Source organism: Labrus mixtus, chromosome 18 (genome assembly GCF_963584025.1).
Source record: "Labrus mixtus chromosome 18, fLabMix1.1, whole genome shotgun sequence".
NCBI classification, from domain to species: domain Eukaryota; kingdom Metazoa; phylum Chordata; class Actinopteri; order Labriformes; family Labridae; genus Labrus; species Labrus mixtus.
The window spans coordinates 22526947-22544200 of NC_083629.1; the positions used below are offsets into that span (position 1 = coordinate 22526947).

Consider the following 17254-nt stretch of genomic DNA (forward strand, 5'->3'; position numbering starts at 1 on the left):
TGCTCACACACACACACACACACACACACACACACACGCTTGCACTGTGGTTATAATGCCTTCAATGTTTTTTTTCTTGTCTCTGTCTTCTAACTGTGAAGGTTTAAAGTTTCAATCGTTAGTTTTGTTTTATCAGCTCATGCATCATCTATTGCAGTGGCTACCAACCTTTCTTCCTTGGAGCCCCTCCCCCCACACACACACACACACACAACCTAGTACCTAAGAAAAGCTGGGACCCCCAAGGACTGTGGGTGACAATAATAGACATACATACATTTAATCCTTTTCATTGATCAAATCCACATACTTGTTCTTATCAAAGACCTTTGTATAAAGTATCCAAAAAGTGTTTTATCATGATTCTATTCAAGATGTGCAAAGCCCCTAACGTAATCGAGTTCAAAGAGAAAAAGACCCCACATTAACCAAAATACAGTCCAATAACATCATTGGTGAGAACTTGCAACACAGGCATTTGTTAACATTTAAACACCTTAAAGTCTTTATATGTGATTGTTCACACTTAAATATAATATAAATCAAGTATCTCCTCTGAAAATAACTCTGTGAGTCATGACTGTCTACAATGGGTGTAACACCCGAGTCCCACTGTCTGTGATGTTTTCAGAGTTTTCAGAGTCCTATCTTCAGTTTGTTTACATCGCCAGGACGGCCGGCTGACTCCTCCCCTCACGTATAAAAGTTGTTTAATTGAGGGACTAGAGAAAAGAAGAATAACATACTGTACTCACTGCTTAACTGTGTTTCTAGATCACGCTCATTTCAGGTAAATTTACATGCAGTGTGAAGATACGAGCATAATAAAGATCGCTAGCATTAGCATGCTAACACAACAATGAAGCGCGAGTTGTTTTGGTTTCATGCTGGTGCTCAAGGGCGACATCTGCTGGATCAAAAAAATCACATATAAAGCCTTTAAGCTCAATGTGAATATAAAATACTCCTGAACATGGCATCAGGGGTTTCATTTTAAAATAAAATAAAAAAAGCTCCTGCAGAGGCTCAGAGGTTATAATACAGATACACAACAATTCATAATGGGACGTCCTGCCCTCTCTGCCTGTATGTGGCCGGTCCGGTTTTAACTTCCACAAACTGGCTCTAAGTAAGTGACAAATAAGTGTAATGGATGAGTGTTGTGTTGTGAGGTGCAAACACAACAAAACCAGCTGGTGGAGGCCTGAGAGAGAGAGAGAGAGAGAGAGATATGTTAGAGTGGAAGCCACTTAAATGAGCTGAGGCCTGGTTAACTCATGTGTACACACTTTTCCTGATGTCCCTCCTGCCTATTGGCTGCTGAGCCAGGAAGTTAAACCGAACCGACCACATAGAGGCAGAGAGGGCAGGACTTCAAAATAATATGCAGTAAAGTTAATTTATTGAGCGTTTATGTTGTACCACGTGTGCGTTTAAGCAACTGTGTTTGTTTATCACCACACAGCTGTACCCATCTGTGTGTGGTCATCCACTATGAAATCATCTTCTCTGTCTGTCCAGAGAGACAACACAGCAGGCAGGAAGGGGGGGTGGGGGGGGGGGATTCTGTGAGTTTGAATGCCCAGTATTTCTCGCCAACGATGACAACAACCCAAGTGGGATCCTCGCAGAGAAGAAGAACAAAATCAAAAAAAAAAAAAAGACTGGAATGAATTTACAGCTCGCCTGTTGGGGGACGGATGTGCCGAAGATGAAGTGATGATCATCTCCGCTCGCTGCTAAAATGAAATATGATGGCGAGGGAGCTCAGCGCCATTTCCTGCCTGGCACAGGAAGCGCCCATCTGGAGTTGAGTGCTGTCTGTCCTCTGCTGTTGTGCTGTAATAGCTCTTGTCACTGCTTGTTTCTGCCTCAGTGGCGTTAAGGATATCTGAGGCGGCAAACAGGTCAGCTGAGGGAGGGAATTATGAGATTTGTAGTTTAAGATGCTGCGTGAGCATTGGGCAAAGAGAGGACCTGTTAAAAAAAAAAAAATGGCAATAAGTGTGAGTGTGTGTTTTTTGTGTGTGAAGTGGAGGGAGTGGGAGGGGGGGCTTTTATAGCATGCTGGCAGCTGCCCGTACGACTGTCACATCCCACCGCCCGCCAGAAAAGCAGAAGGAAGCCACTCGTCATCATGGTGACAAGCAGCGCATGACGAGAGGAGGGAGGAAACGTATCCATCAAGAAATAATGCAAGGATGAGTGCACTCCTTCGTCTCTGCGCTCTCTCTCTCTCTCTCTTCCAACACACACACACACAAAGCCATCATATTTCATTTAGGTCATCAAAAACAACTGTCTCCAAGAGGAAATCTCTCACTGAATCTCCCATTTTTCTCACTCAACAACATGATAATGTGTTTTTTCCCTCATGACAAAGTGACTGTAACCCCCGCTCCCCCCTCTCCCCCCATGGGGCTAATGTTCAGAAAAACACACACATAAACTGAAAGCACAAGTGGAGAGAGACGGCAACTCAAGTGTGAACTAAGAAAACACCCAATAGCCAACACGACGCTGAAGGCTGGGCTGTTCTAAAAAGTAGAAAATAGTCTCCTGATTGTCAGAGTTGAACATTTAACCGATGCCAATGTGACTTAAACTTACTGTAAATAATCATAGCTAAATGTCTGAGGTGCCATGCTTATGTATTTCTCCTGGAACAGTTTCCAGTCCTCCATTGCAGGAGAAAATGTTTAAAGAAACTGTTGTTGTGTTTTTCAGTTAATTACCGGCTGCAGGATGACCTGTAAACTCGTATCAAGCAGCTAAAAGTGCAGAGTAATTGTTGGGGAACTCAAGGGAATTAAAAAAAAAAAAAAAAAAAAAAAGTCTGAAAGAAGGCTACTATAGAGTCTGAGGCTTTCATGCCTGAATAAATAGAAAGGGCCGGGAACTGTGAGAGCAGAGCTCCACCTGGTGGTAGAGCCCTGTATGTGTTGAACTCACCAATTTAATTAGATTCAAAAAACTTTATTTGTCCGCAGGGGGGAATTCAAAGACACATGGAGACAAAAAAATAGGAGACAGTGCAAGGAAGACAAAAACTTCTAACTGAAATACAAAATAGATCAAGTAGATTTAAGGTTTAAGTGGACAGTGGTGGCACTAACAGCAGCAGACATATTTAAACAGAGAGAAATAGTCTAAGGCTTTGGGCCTTTAGTTACACAGATGAGCGTTTCAGTTCCCTCTGAAACTGACTATCTAGTGAGAAGTCAGCAGCTAAAGCATCTGATATTTCAGAGCTAAAAGAAAAATGTGTTTAATCAATCGGACAGAAACATGAACTGAAATGACACTTTCTGATCTAACAAGTTCACTTTTAAAGACCTCTAAAATCTGTGATGTTCACAAGTGGTTCCTGCTGATTTCTGTCTGTTCCTTTGTGAAGCACTTTTGGGCTGCATGTTTTTGTGTATGAACGGTGCTACATAAATAAATAAAGCATGATTTGGAGTTGGAGTTGACTATTTCACAATATAATTTTCCAGTTACATGCAATGACCAAGGGGAAATTTAAGCCAATGAGGAAGTGCAAAATCCTGCAGAAACACTAATTGAGCTAATATAGATTTTTTTTTGTAGCTTTGTCAGGCAAAACTTATCAAATAAAGACTGTTTGAACATCTTATTTCAGGAGAAAAACCACAAATCTTTCCCTCTCTGCCTCCAAAATCCAGAAGCCAAATCCACTGGCTCTCACTTTTCATTTTCACGTCTCAGCGTCTTCAGTCACTGATTAAACGCTGCCCCCGTAGTGACCAATGCAGTCACTTGAAAGAAACAGAGATGGTCAATCATTTTCCAAATCAATCATAAACATGTGTGATAGTAAGATGTGTGTTTATGCAAATGCACACGTCATGCAAACTTCCTCCTATCACCTTGCTGTCATGTATGGGCAGGAGGGTCACAGCAGTACAAATCAACAGGCATGACTGTAGCCAGCGGTACAGGCAGAATAATGAAAGAGTCATGAATAATAGAAGAATAATGACTCAAGAGGGGGGAGGGCACACACACACACACACACACACACACACACACACACACACACACACACACACACACACACACACACAGGTTATCTTTCAGTATCACCTTTTTATCTTCCTCTGATATAGAAGTCGAGCAGTTTCTCTGTCTCAGCTTGATAAAGAGGAAGTCCCAGATGTCTGCAGGGGGTGTCGAGGAACACTATCTCACACTATCCGTCTCTATGCATGAAAATAAAAGAAATAACAGGATGTATGCGTGCAAACAAACTGCCTGGGTTTCTCCTGAGTCCACCCTCTGAGCATTCTGAAAAACATCCAATATCTCCATTTGTTGCCTCTTTTAAAAGTATTAGACAATGAATGCAATTAAACGATGTAGCTTTATTTATTGGGACTCCAGTTAAAACTTTGACGTACTTCGTCATCATGTCTTTTTAAGAATATCACAGAGCCATAGGGGGAATGAAACAAAATGGTTGTTTATTGTGCATGGAAACTGAAGACTTCATTCTGGTGGGTGTGTATCTGTGCAGAACCAAATGAAGAACCGTCGCTTCAAATTTCTAACCTTGGCTACATTATGTACTAAAGCTAATTCAACAAATCTGAAAATTAAAGATAAGTTCTTCAGGGTGCTGGCAGCGTAGAGGTTAGTGTGTGTGTGCCCCGTGTTAAGGAGGCTGTAGTCCTCTTGGTTCGAGTCTGACCTGTGGCTCCTTTCCCGTATGTCATCCCCCCCCCCTCCCCCTCTCTCTCTCCCTTATTTCTGACCATATTCACTGTCCCATATCTAAATGAAGGCATAAAAAGCCCAAAAAACACCTGACACTCCGTCCTGAAGTTAAGTTGTTTTTTAGAATTGTTTTTTTTTATCACTGTTATATCGTTGTTTTTTTTATTTTACTATTATATATTTTTTTATTATTATCATTATTTTTCTTTAGTATTATTATATTATTTTTATGGGGTTTTGGGTTTTTTTGGGGGGGGGGTTTGTGCTTGTCTTTTCTTTTTCCCCCACTGGTATGGTTATGTTATTGTAATTAATGTGTCCATGTGTGTGTGCATGTCTGCGTGTGTATGTGTATGGGTGGGGAGTGGGGGTATGTGACATGTTACCAAAAACAAAAAAAATGTCCTTAATGATTATTGTATCACGATACCTGTCAAATTAATAAAGAGATATTTAAAAAAAACTTTTTTTTTTTTTTGGTTACCGTCTGTGTCTTCCCGCCTTGTGTGTCAGCCTCACCTTCGTCTTCTTGTCACCTGATTGTCTGTCTATCTAATCCCTGCGTGCCCTCTCTCTGCCTTTAGCCTTTCTTCCAAGTGAGTTCTTTGTGTACGACTTTTGCCCCTCTCTTTTACCCGCTCCTTTATGCAGAATATTGCTTTTTAAAATTTCTTTCGGATGTACGTTTGTCTCAACACCTTCAGAAATATAAAGATGATTCCTTCTTTTGATTGGTCCTGCGTCGATTAGTACTTGAGATGATTTGCTTTTGAACAAAATGCATCGCAGGAAACGCGATCAGCAAATGCAGTCAAGTATTTAGAGCAAGCGGCAACCTCCGGTGTCGAACGATGATGCCAATGTGGAAGTACAAAGACCATGCAGTTTGTTGAGGGTGCACTTGAGGCTGGCTGCAGAAGCACCGGAAGTCACATTCACACACCGTTTTGTCATTGTGGGCACACACTGTACTAGAGGGGGATTTTTTTTGTAACGGCTCTGTTTTGATTTTATGAATGATACGTGTTATGCATAGTTTGGCAGGTAGCTGACATGATTGACAGGTGGGCTGGATGAAACAGTTTGCCAGGAGGCTTAAAACCCGCCTCAGCTCTCAGCCTGTCGTTAGGTCGACTGAAAGTTAGGCTGAGACAGGATTTCCAAGATGACGGCTTCTGATGAGCCTCCAAATCCTGCTGAAGTAACAGATGGGTGGCATCACTCAGGCTTCATCCATTAATATTTACAGCCTGTGGTTTAGATCTTAAGGAGTATTAGGGCCACATTAAGATGGGAGGGGGGGAGACTGAGATTTCAGGATTATAGTCATACATTTACAAAAATAAAGTTGTAAATGAATGAGAATGAAGTCGTCATTTTAATCTACAGTTAAATCAGTAGAGCAGCAGCCGCCTGAGCAAAAATGAGGAAGGAGGCCTTATGAAGTTATACTTGTACGGAAGAGGATTAGGGCCACTGAAAAAAACGTTTTTTTTGGTTCTGACTTTTTTCTCAGAGTTCTGATTCTTTTTTTTTGGAGCCAAAATTTAGAGAAATAAAGTCAGAATCCTAAAAAAAAAAAGAAATGTTCAGTGGCCCTAATCCTCTTCTGTATACTTTAGTATAGGTTTCACAAAAAAGTAAATACTTAATCGTGTAGCCTGTAACACAAACTGAGTATTAATCCTGTTTGACGTCAACAGTTTGACGAGGACTCCAAAATATCGGATGAGTTGTGTCTGGACTTGTAGCAAGCAGATATGGAACCACATTCTTTTGGCTCGTCATTATCACACGGTGATACGGATCAGGACCCTGCAAAAGATGCTGCAAGAAGCTGTGGCTTTTCCGAAGAAAGAGCCATGCTGACTTGGAGGAGATTATCTTTTTTTGTGGCGGAGCAAATGGCTTTCATTGTTCCCCTTTCATAATTTTCACACAAGGCGGATGGCTGCTCCTCTGATACAACCTTTCAGAATAATAATTTCAAACATAGCCTAATTTAAATCGATTTACGATTTTTAATATGGTAAATTAACCTTGCTATTCTTGTAAATGTACATCGTAATATCCCACTCTACTCTGTGTTCTTTTTGTTTTGTACATTTTGACCCATGGATTTCTCTTTTCCACGCTGCTGTTGCTACTTTTTCTTGCTAAGTGACAAAATTTGAGTCCAACTTTCACTTTTTTGCATCATAGAGCTATTCCAAGTCGCATCACATCGTTTTATTCCGCAGTAAGACGACGCAGCAGCAGCAGCAGCAGCAGCAGCTGTTGGTTTGTTTTGACAACAGTTTTTCATGATGCAAGAGAAACTACTTCCCCCATTTCAGGGACATGAGCGTAAGGTCTAACACAGGTCAAAACAAGGGGAAGAAACACAAAGATTGGTATTGACTTTGAGTTAGTCTGGGGGGCCCGAGTGTAGCTCACAGCACACATTAACATCTGAAAGCTCTTTTGGTTTTGTTTTTCATTTTCTAAAGAAGTGAAACGACGTCTGAATGTTTTGGAGCGATAAGGAGACATGGAGGGTGTATAACAGGAATTCAGAAGCAACATCGTGATAACAAAACATGCTTTCTCTCTCTCTCTCTCTCTCTTACACATTGTGGGAACAAGAAATATGTGAGCATGAAAATCAATGGAATCCTTCTTCCATGTATGTCAGTTTTAAAAAAAACTAAGGAGATGATTGTGGTCTGTGATTGGTTTATCAAATTGGTTGTGGTTAAAGTGTAATTGAGGCTCAAATAAATATAAGAGGGGCCTTTTGTGAAACAGAGGCGTATCCAGAGGCGGGGCCAGGGTTGGCATGGGGCCCCCCTTGAAATCCAACTGGCCACCCCAGGTGCTACCCCAAAATCCAAATTTATGATTGACTATTTGTCTAATCAGAGGCGGGACTTCAGTTCAAATCAAATATTCTGGGTGTTTTCAACAGGCTGCAGGTAGTTTTCTTTACGTGTTAAATGAATGCTTTATAGTCTTTGCTTTCTTTCCAAGAAAAAATATTCTAGCAAAACTTTAGTACACTGTCTAACTTGCAATGGACTTACTTGTCATCACAGGTTATTTTCTAGTTAGACAGGTCAGAGTTTGCAAAGGTTTGGTGACATGCATTCGTCTAAGTGCTTTAAATTGAGACTTTGCTCATACAACTTTTTTTTTTGAGTCCCTAAAGAATCAAGCTAAGAAGATTTATATGTTGCCAAATTGTGTTACTTATAAGTACACATGATTAGTGGGTATTGAAAGGGTAAAAATAATTAAATTTATTTGCCTGCGTGTACCGGCTGACTTCATGCCCCCCCTGCATAAGTCAGTTCCCCAAGGGGGGGCCACTCTAACAGCCTGAACACGCCCCTGGCCACAGCAGAAAGAATTAACAGAAGTACTGAAGAATCAAGACACATTATCACAAAGCAAATATTAAAAAAATTACAGCACAGTTCTAATTCTGTGACATATAAAAAAAACATGTACTTTAATCATTCCAACAATATTTTTAAGTTATTTTTGGGCACTTTTTGTGGAGATAGGACAGTAGATAGAGTTGGAAATCAGGGACAGAGAGTGGAGAATGACATGCGGGAAAGAAGCCACATGTTGGATTCGAACCTGGGTCGCCCACTTGGAGGACCATAGCCTCCGTACACGGGGCATGCACACTAACTCCTAGGCTTCTGGCGCCCCTTGTTTACATGTTTTTCATCTGCAAACTTATCAACACATAATGCAAAGGGGCCTCTTGTTTTAGACCTTCCTCTATTTGTCAAACATAAAGCAACACCACATTGGTAAAAAGGAACTGGGCCTTAAATTGGGATGGGCTTTTATTTGAGGTTTTACGGTAACTTGGACGCAAAGTTTCTATGTACTATTTGTTTACTGACCCCACTTTGCCTGCTGTTTTCAGGCCATAAGAAGTATTAGATTTAGATCAAAACAGAGACTCATGTTGCTGCCTGCCTTGTATGAAACATCATATTGGTTTTTAGTGAATTGTTTTTCTGTAAAATATTTGGAAAAAGGAACTTGAAACTTCCCTGTCTTTCAGTTTCCCAGTCCCCAACTTCCCTCATTTACACCTGTAGGCCTACTTATCAATATCACTTGTTTCAGTCTCCACTCTGTCTGCCTGCGATTAGAGTGGCTTTAGCTTTTTGTCCGGCTCAAGACAACATGCTTTGTGGTTTCTTTCTCCTCTTTTTTCTGTGTGCAGACACAGGTAAGGATTTTTTGGATTTATTCATAAATGTTATAATAGAGTAAAAGTGTCAAATATACGGTTAACATTAATCCATGCTTCTCATTCTTACAGTAACACCCCAAGTAACTGATGGGCTATCGTGGTTAAATACGTTTTCCTTCATGACGTCTAACTACCCGAGGACAACAGAGGGTAATTAATCAACTTACACTGAAATCAACGACACTTAAGAGTCCACAGCATTACAGAGAATTATTTTGCGATGTATACTGATATGCACTTTAGAGTAGTGCTAAGCTAAATGCTAATATTAGCATGCTTACTGCAAACATTCAGCTGTTCGGTGCACCGCAGATTTTCTTCCATTTCGAACTTTTATTTGATCAATAGCGTCAACGGCACTAAATACAGACGCTTATAGGATTCTCCAAGACGTAGGGACCATTTAGTTTTGTGTTTTAATGTGAGCACCAGTTTTGAATTTTACCAGACGTACATGAGTCATTTCCAAAGAGATAAGGCCAGTCAAAATGTCAATCAGACTGGTTGCAAATTTGAAACAACTCAAAACAGATGGATCCTGAGTTTGACCCTGATTAACACATATTTTAAAGGAAACTAATACAAGGTGTAGATTGTAATTAATTTTCTAAACTGAAACAGCTTCCATCCAGTGTTAATAGCACATGTTGCAGGACTTTAAGATCTGGGTTTGCATGTTTCTGGCTGAATCCAGATCAACGTTTAATCAAAGAACTAAATTATTTTTACTGAAGTTTAAACAGGAGGATTTCACACAAGTCAAAGTCACACAGGGGCTAATGTTTGAGTCATGTAAGCTTGTCTATGAAAACAGTAAATACGACTCTACTTCCAGTTTTAAGGATGGCAGTGTAGCACTTAAAACACTTCAACATTTCAACATATTTAGAGTATTTATCATCACAATATTGACCCTCAAGGGGATTCATATTGATCTTGTAAATGACATGTTTTGGTCCACTTTTGCTAACTTGATCATCAAGTTGTTCATGGCACATTCACCAAAATAAAATTCACCAATGTCAATAAGACTTCTAATCCTTTGGAAATGTTGAATATCACTACAAAACATTTTGCTATAGTACATTCAGTGGATCTGAGTTTAGCATGTTAGCATGCTAATATTTGCTAATTAAAAAGGCTTCATTAGGAGTACATGTCATGAGCTTACTGACTCTTTACCCTGCTGGTATGATTAAAGGAAGAGTCAGAGGATCTCTAAACTAATTAGCTTTATCACCTTTGCCAAAGCTAATGGAAGTGTTGTGTTGGATCAAAAATGTGGAAGGAAATTAAATTTGTTTCCAGTTGTACATTTAGAAGAATTTGAATATAGAAGTGGAATGCCAGGATCAGACATCACATTCCTCTTGTGGCGTTTCATCACAAAAAAAACTTTGCAAACAGCATCAGACCTCTTGAAGTATGTAGCTGAGTTCTTTACTTGGTTCTTTACAGTAGAATATACTTCACTACTGTATGCATATGAAGTATCATCGGTTTATGACTGTTCTATCTAACCTCCCATCCCCCAGAAATGCTGTCTACTTTGCAGTTGGTGGCCATACCTGACTACCCAGTGTCAGCGGGTCAAACAGTCCACCTGCACTGCAGCGTTTTGTCTGAACCAGCCTCTGTAAATTGGACCTGGCAACACCTGGAAAATCAAATCTGGCAGGAGGTGGGCAGTGGAAGAGACCTGACACTCAGCAAACCATGGCAGAGCGGACTTTACCACTGCCGTGCCAGGACGGAGACACAGCCATGGAGAGAGAGCCTGAACCACACAGTATACATCATCTCCAGGAATCTAACCGGTTGGTAGCCTTTATTTGAGTTCTATAAAGCATTTATACTTTTATCTGTTCAACTGACCCATTGTTGTTCTTGACACCAATGAATAAGAGTGAGGTTTTGTTTGAAGATGCAGCAGAAGGAAAAGTCACCACATGGTTACACATTACATTCTCTAAACCAGTGTCAGCATAAATAAGTGATCATAAGACAACAAAACTACTTTCACTTCCCCTCAGCTCTGTAAAGCTTTGTTAAGTCTTTCAGTTCCCAGTTTTGGTTGATGGTTCAATCCCACAAACTATTTCCTCGAAAACCTTGCTAGATTCTACAAGTTAGCGACTACTCGTACAATGTTGTTAAGCATCGATTCTGCTAAAGGGCAGCATACAGTTTTCACTTCAGGAGACGGTTGGGACCATAACCTTATCAAGAAGAGGAAGTACAGTAATACAGAATAACACCAGGCAGTCACAGATACCACACATGAATGTTAAAGGATCTGCTGTTGTTTGAATAGTCTTTACAAATCCATGTTTACCAGGTAAACCTGAATACGGTTTCCAAAGAATAATGACCAATATATACTACTCAAAAAAGTGAAAGAAACACATTTTCACAATTGAATGGAATGGAAATGTTATTTTTTTGGCATGTTCAATGGCAAAAACCAATATTTTGCCTCCTTTATTGTAATTTATTGTGACTTTTTGGCTAACTTCTGCTAGCTTCTGGATCTGCTAGAAGCTAATATAACTCTGACTTTGATAAAGAAGAAGATATACTTTATTAATCCCCAAGTTAAATTCATGAAAGAGTGCCCAAGAAGTTGAAGAGTTCAGGTCTTACTAAAGGGCACCTCTCCAGTAACCAGTCCCAATTTCATACTTTGGTCCATACAGGCAACCCTCTGGTTCCCTACCCAAGCTCCAACCGACTGAGCTAATGCCGCTGTTCAAAACTAGTTAGCAAGAAGTTTGTGTTGGTCGTTAGGTTTCCCCTGTTATCCGTTTGGCTGTGTGTTTAAAACGAATGCCTAACCCCTGCTATTATGTGCTGTTTCACCTGACAAACCACAGTTGGTGAGAATTTAGGAATAGCTGCCTTTGCTCTCACGCTACTGACCTTGATCATCAACCTTGCCGTTCTTTCTTGGATGGGATGGAAAAGGTTTGGGGACAAGCTGAGTACCTCTATCACCGCAGCTAAAGGTAAAAACACCACAGAGCATTTTGCTGTTGGGTAAAATTTCAAGACGATTTTCTGTAAATGACTTTGATTTCCTTGGTTTTTTCCCTCAAGTTTCTCCTGCACCTGGAAAGTCACCAAAGTAAGTCTCTACAGGGAAATTTGTCGACCGTAAGCCAGATGAGTCAGAAAGTTTCATTTACTAACACTCTTATGACATTTTGCTCTGCTCACCAGGGGAGATTTGCAACAGACTGAGAGTGAGGGAGATGTATACATGAATTACACAAGCACCAACCAAGCCTACAGTGATCTGGACCCCGTCACTATGACTGATGACAGTGTGTACTCCAGTCTGTCATAAATGACCAGGGGAGTGTGCAGACGTCGTGCAATAAAAAGAGGACAAATGACAGAGATAGGAAGTTAATGGATTTTAAGATTGTAAGAAGCATTACCTTTCACCTCATATGTGGGATTACTTTTTTTTTAAAGTGCTTTGATAAAATGAATTATTTTGAAAATGGTTCAACCAACAGATATGTTTTAGCCTGATAAAAATGTCCCACCTAAACAGTAATAAATTCTTCTTTCTCTGTTTGATTTACGTGAATAAAACCTGATGTTCAATCTGTTTTTTCTGTTGAGTTGTTCTGTCAAAAAGTCTCCCTGTTTGTTAATATATCAGAAACACTTTTCAGAAGAAGAACAAGATGTCCTTGATTCATTCCAAAAAGGGGGAAGCTACTTTAACACTCTTTTATTGAGACACGCTACATGCTACATGCTACATGCTACAGACACTCAGGCTGAAATACACACGCATGCACAAAGGATCCTATCCACATGCGCTCATAGAGAGATGTCAGAGTGAAGGGGGGTGCACATGAAAGAACTCCTGAGCAGTTGGGGGTTCGGTGCCTTGCTTAAGGGCGCCTCGGCAGAGCTCAGGAAATGAACTGGCAACTCTCCAGCTATCAGACCAATTTCCAGACTTGGTGACCCTCCGGTTTGCAACCCATGTCCCGACGGACTGAGCTACTGAGCCACTCGAGTCATCACAGTTTAGCAATAAAATGCAAAAAATTGTTAATTCTAGATATACAAGCGTAAAACCAGCTGATTTTTGCCACATCAAAACAACCTTTCACACATCGATTGGAAAAACACAGGGAAAAAAAACATACAAAAACTGTTTCCCTGAATTAAATGTAACATACATTTTTCTGTATGGGAAAGAAAAAAACAGTGCAGTGTATAAACTGCAGAAATCAGATCAATAAAAGGGTGTGGTTTTCTTTGTTGCGGTGAATCATTGGATTTTCTGCCATAACATTGGATGCCAGAGGTGAAACGTAGCTCAAACTTTATTACAGCTGTTCCAGGGTTTCACAATTTTGGATATCACTTGTCTATGCAAAAGGCTGTCTCATTATCACATATTTTACTGATCAAATGTCAGAATGTGTAAATGTGATCTTCTTTGATCTGCTTTCAGCGGCCTTCTTTCACCCGTGGGAGGATTTTAAACAATACGTCTCAGGAGTTTATTACACAGACTGAAAGAGTTCCCTAATGTACAACTCTCATTACATTCTTAAAATGCTCTTCTGCTTGCAAAACTTCTGCTTTTTTAAGATTAAATTTAACATAGGAAGAGCAAAAGGAGTGGTGCAATTCTGCAGTAAATGCACATGTCAAAACAATGTGCGTGTCTCAGAGTATTACACTATGTTGAAAAAAAAGAGAGAGAGAGAGGGTGTGGAGCAACTTAAAGCAAACCAGTTTAAGTAATGTCATCTCAAAAATAAATAAGATGTACAGTATTTGGCACATAAGCAACAGATATAAATACAGTTTATAAAATGTTTAAATCAGTTCGTTTCAGGCTCTTGTAGCTCGTTTGAATGTCTCTGGCTCTGATGTCTGCTGTCCATAGAGAGCTGTGAGGTGTCCGTGTGTGAACACCCGTCTCCTTTTCCTATCTTCTTCATGTGTGCCATGATGAACCTGCGAAACTTCCTCGTGGCAAAACAGTAAACTACGGGATCCAAAATAGAGTTGAGGCCCATGAAAAACAGTGTGATTTGATGCGCGTCGTTCAGGGCTTGTCGGGTCTTTTGGTCCCACTCTACATGACCCCAGCCCCGTTGGATCTGCAGCACTGCCAGGGTCCAGGGGCCTTGGACTACATGGTGGGGCAGGAAACACACAACAAACACTCCAACCACAGCCAGCAACATCTGCAGAGCCCTCCGTTTCACTCCCCTGGGCCTTCTAAATGAAGAGGACACACCATTGGACTTTCGAGATACCATGGTTGCTGACCTGATTTGCGACTGTGGAGAAAGTAACACTCGAGCAATGAGGAGATTACACACCACAACGAGAAAGAAGACGATGAAAAACAAGCCAATTATTGCAAAATGAATGGCGGCCACTGTTTTCTTGTCCGAATCCGTTTGATTCTGGTAACCCTCAAAACAGCGAGTGAATTCCTGGTCAGCGTTGGTCCCCGGAGAGGCTAGATATGGAATAGCCATGGATATGGTCACCAGCCAAATGCAAGCACACACAACGAACCCTCGCCGCCTGTGGTCTGAAGAGGCCGCGTCCAGAGGCCGGGTCACCGCCCAGTATCTGTTCACGCTGATGGCGCCGAGAAAGAGGATGGAGCAGTAGGTGTTGATGAAGAACAGCGAGCCGGTCAGCCGACACATGAAGTCCGGGTAGATCCAGTCGCCTCGGCGGCTGTAATATCCAATCCAGGGGGGGAGGGCGCACACAAAGAGGAGATCAGCTATCGTCAGATTTGTCATGTAGATCCGGATTTCGCCCATGGCCTTGGCGCCTCGTAGGCAGCGCAGGACGAAGAGCACATAGATGTTAGCGAAGAGACCCAGGATGAAGACGATGCCATAGACGAACGGTAAGAGGACATAACGAAACTCAGAGTCTAGGAAGACTGAGGCGTTACCTGCTGGAGGATCAACACCAGAGGTTCCTGTTACAGGGACCTGTTGTTTAGTCGAAGCCATCACAACCATCTGTTGAAGACATACAGAGAACAGCATTATGTTGATTCCAACTGCATTTTGGAAAAACTGCATAATTGATTTTTTTTTACTGAGTGCTTTATTTTATTATCTTTAATTGTTCATATTCAAGTTCACTATGTGACTAAAAATGAACTAAACAAAAGAAAAACTCCCATTATATACAATTTATCTTCATGGGTTAAAACAGACTTAATGTGATTTGCTCGCCTGTTGTTTTTTTAATTGAGAAAGTAAATAACAGGCTGTTCACTTACCCGACTGCTTCCTTTAATATCTCTCAGGATGTGAACACTGTGAGAGCCTCTTGCAGCTATTAAGTTCCCTTTAGCCGTGTCTAAATGGGCGTATTTCAATGTCTTTAAGGGGGAGTGTTTCACAAGTCAAGACGAGGGAGGTGTGAACTGCTTTCTGTCCTCTTGGGGAACTCCGGCATGCTGCAACACACACAGCTTTTTTTTTTCCTTTAAAGCATATGTTCCTCATCAATCAAATTTAACTGTGTTCATGAGTCACAAAAACTTACAAGTTTTGCAAGAAGATATGTAGAGTGACATAGTTGAATGAAGACACAGCTTATAGGATCTTGTATATTTCTGTGATGATTTAACTTAAGGCTGAACCCTACGTCTCTGTTGCCTCCTGAAAGTCTGTGACATGCAGAGCTCACTCACTACAAATCACCATCTTACTTTGAAGATTAGCAAATTACATGGCTACCTTCAGTGGTGTGTAGTGGTGCCTAAAGAAGTGGGTATGCTCCAAAATGTTGTTTAAGGGGTCGGTGCAGAATTCTACAATTCACTTAGCATATGCTTTTATCCAAAGCGACGTACATCAGAGAGTAAGAACAACACAAGCAAGGATCTAGAAAAAAGAGAACAATGTCAGTAAGAGCAAACGATCAGCTTTGAGTCCGATTGGACACACAGGTGCTGACAGGAAGTGACCAGAGGCAAAGCACAACAAGAACAGACGTCACAAAGTGTTTCACACTGAAGGACTGAGCAGAGACATTACAAACAGACAGTCACATAAAATCAGATATAGACGGATCAAACAAAGGCACGTCTGAACAGATGAGTCGTTAGCTGCTTTTTAAAAAGTGTCCACAGAGTTCATGGCTCTCAGTTTCAAAATGTAGGGGCCACAACCTCGAAGGCACTGTCTCCTTTGGTTATCTGTATTGGGCGAGAAACAACCAGCAGACCCTGGTCAGACCCAGGTCAGAATCCTGGTCATACCCTGGTCAGACCCAGGTCAGAATCCTGGTCATACCCTGGTCAGACCCAGGTCAGAATCCTGGTCATACCCTGGTCATGTTGCTGCAGGAAAAGCGCTATACAAGCTGAAGTTCATTTACCATTACTTTGTTTGTTTTGGCAAATTTAAAAACTGGATTTTGACAAGACCAAGACAAAAAAATTAGACTACATATGATGACACTTTGAAAAACAGGATTTTAATTTACCCTTCAGATGTTGACAATAATAAAACATCCAAATGTCCACAGTTTGGATCTATATGCCACAGAGAGGTCCAAAAGCACACATCTTTCAATTCTGCTCATTTCCTCTGGTGCGACTAAAGAGAACAGAACCATTATCTTCAAGGTTACCACAGCAACTTAATCGATCAATCAATCAATAAATTTTTATTTGTATAGCGTTAACTCATAACAAGTGTTATCTCGAGACACTTTACAAAAGAGCAGGTAAAAAGACCTTACTCTTTGTCTGTTAACATTGCAAAAGAGCAGGTAAAAGACCTTACTCATTGTTATGTTACAAAAAGCAGGTAAAATACCTTACTCTTTATCTGTTAACATTCCAAAAGAGCAGGTAAAAGACCTTACTTATTTCTATATTACAAAGATCCGGCCTATCCATCATGAGCACTTTAGCAAAGCAGCAAAAGTTACAGTGGTAAGAAAAAACTGCCTCATTAAAAGGCAGAAATCTTCGGCCGGATCCCCGGCTCATGACGAAACAGCCTTCACAGGCCTAGACTGCGCCGGAAGGCACAATGTGGTCAGACGCAGCCTTCAAAGTATTCACTCTGTCTGATTTAACAAAATTTCACACAAGTTCAAATGTCACAAGCAGCCTGAACATGACAGTACAGCAAACTGAGTGCAAAATGAACTCTTTTCCTTCAGAAGTAACTTTCTAATTAACAGATCAAAAATAATAATACACCATGTTTAAAGTAAAGAATGAGA

The 17254-nt window shown here is 40.8% G+C and overlaps 4 protein-coding genes across 4 annotated transcripts in view; 2 read left to right on the forward strand and 2 right to left on the reverse strand.

The window, feature by feature from the left end:
- Positions 1 to 17254, forward strand: part of tmem30b (transmembrane protein 30B) — a 134849-nt gene that overhangs the window by 27736 nt on the left and 89859 nt on the right. The window lies entirely within an intron of this gene.
- On the forward strand, positions 8820 to 12612 carry LOC132993185 (uncharacterized). Its single transcript, XM_061062877.1, has 6 exons — positions 8820 to 8971; positions 9065 to 9145; positions 10531 to 10812; positions 11869 to 12000; positions 12092 to 12119; positions 12215 to 12612. Exons 1-6 carry the CDS (start codon positions 8926 to 8928, stop codon positions 12339 to 12341), a joined length of 696 nt encoding a protein of 231 aa, XP_060918860.1. The 5' UTR covers positions 8820 to 8925; the 3' UTR covers positions 12342 to 12612.
- Positions 12744 to 16341, reverse strand: LOC132993182 (platelet-activating factor receptor-like). Its single transcript, XM_061062874.1, has 2 exons — positions 15291 to 16341; positions 12744 to 15024 (listed from the first exon to the last, which is right to left on the reverse strand). Exon 2 carries the CDS (start codon positions 15022 to 15024, stop codon positions 13852 to 13854), a length of 1173 nt encoding a protein of 390 aa, XP_060918857.1. The 5' UTR covers positions 15291 to 16341; the 3' UTR covers positions 12744 to 13851.
- LOC132993183 (platelet-activating factor receptor-like) overlaps positions 16474 to 17254 on the reverse strand; it is a 2762-nt gene continuing 1981 nt past the window's right edge. The window contains exon 2 of the mRNA XM_061062876.1: positions 16474 to 17254. This exon is cut by the window's right edge and continues 1478 nt beyond it. The gene's annotated coding sequence lies outside the window, so the exon portion shown is untranslated.

What these genes read in the sequence shown, in the direction of transcription:
- LOC132993185 (XM_061062877.1), top strand. Translation starts at nt 8,926, where the DNA reads ATGCTTTGTGGTTTCTTTCTCCTCTTTTTTCTGTGTGCAGACACAG. An exon ending in TTTTCTGTGTGCAGACACAG is followed by an intron (nt 8,972 to 9,064) that starts GTAAGGATTTTT and finishes TCATTCTTACAG; the next exon opens with TAACACCCCAAGTAACTGAT. An exon ending in CATCTCCAGGAATCTAACCG is followed by an intron (nt 10,813 to 11,868) that starts GTTGGTAGCCTT and finishes GACAAACCACAG; the next exon opens with TTGGTGAGAATTTAGGAATA.
- LOC132993182 (XM_061062874.1), bottom strand. Translation starts at nt 15,024, where the DNA reads ATGGTTGTGATGGCTTCGACTAAACAACAGGTCCCTGTAACAGGAACC.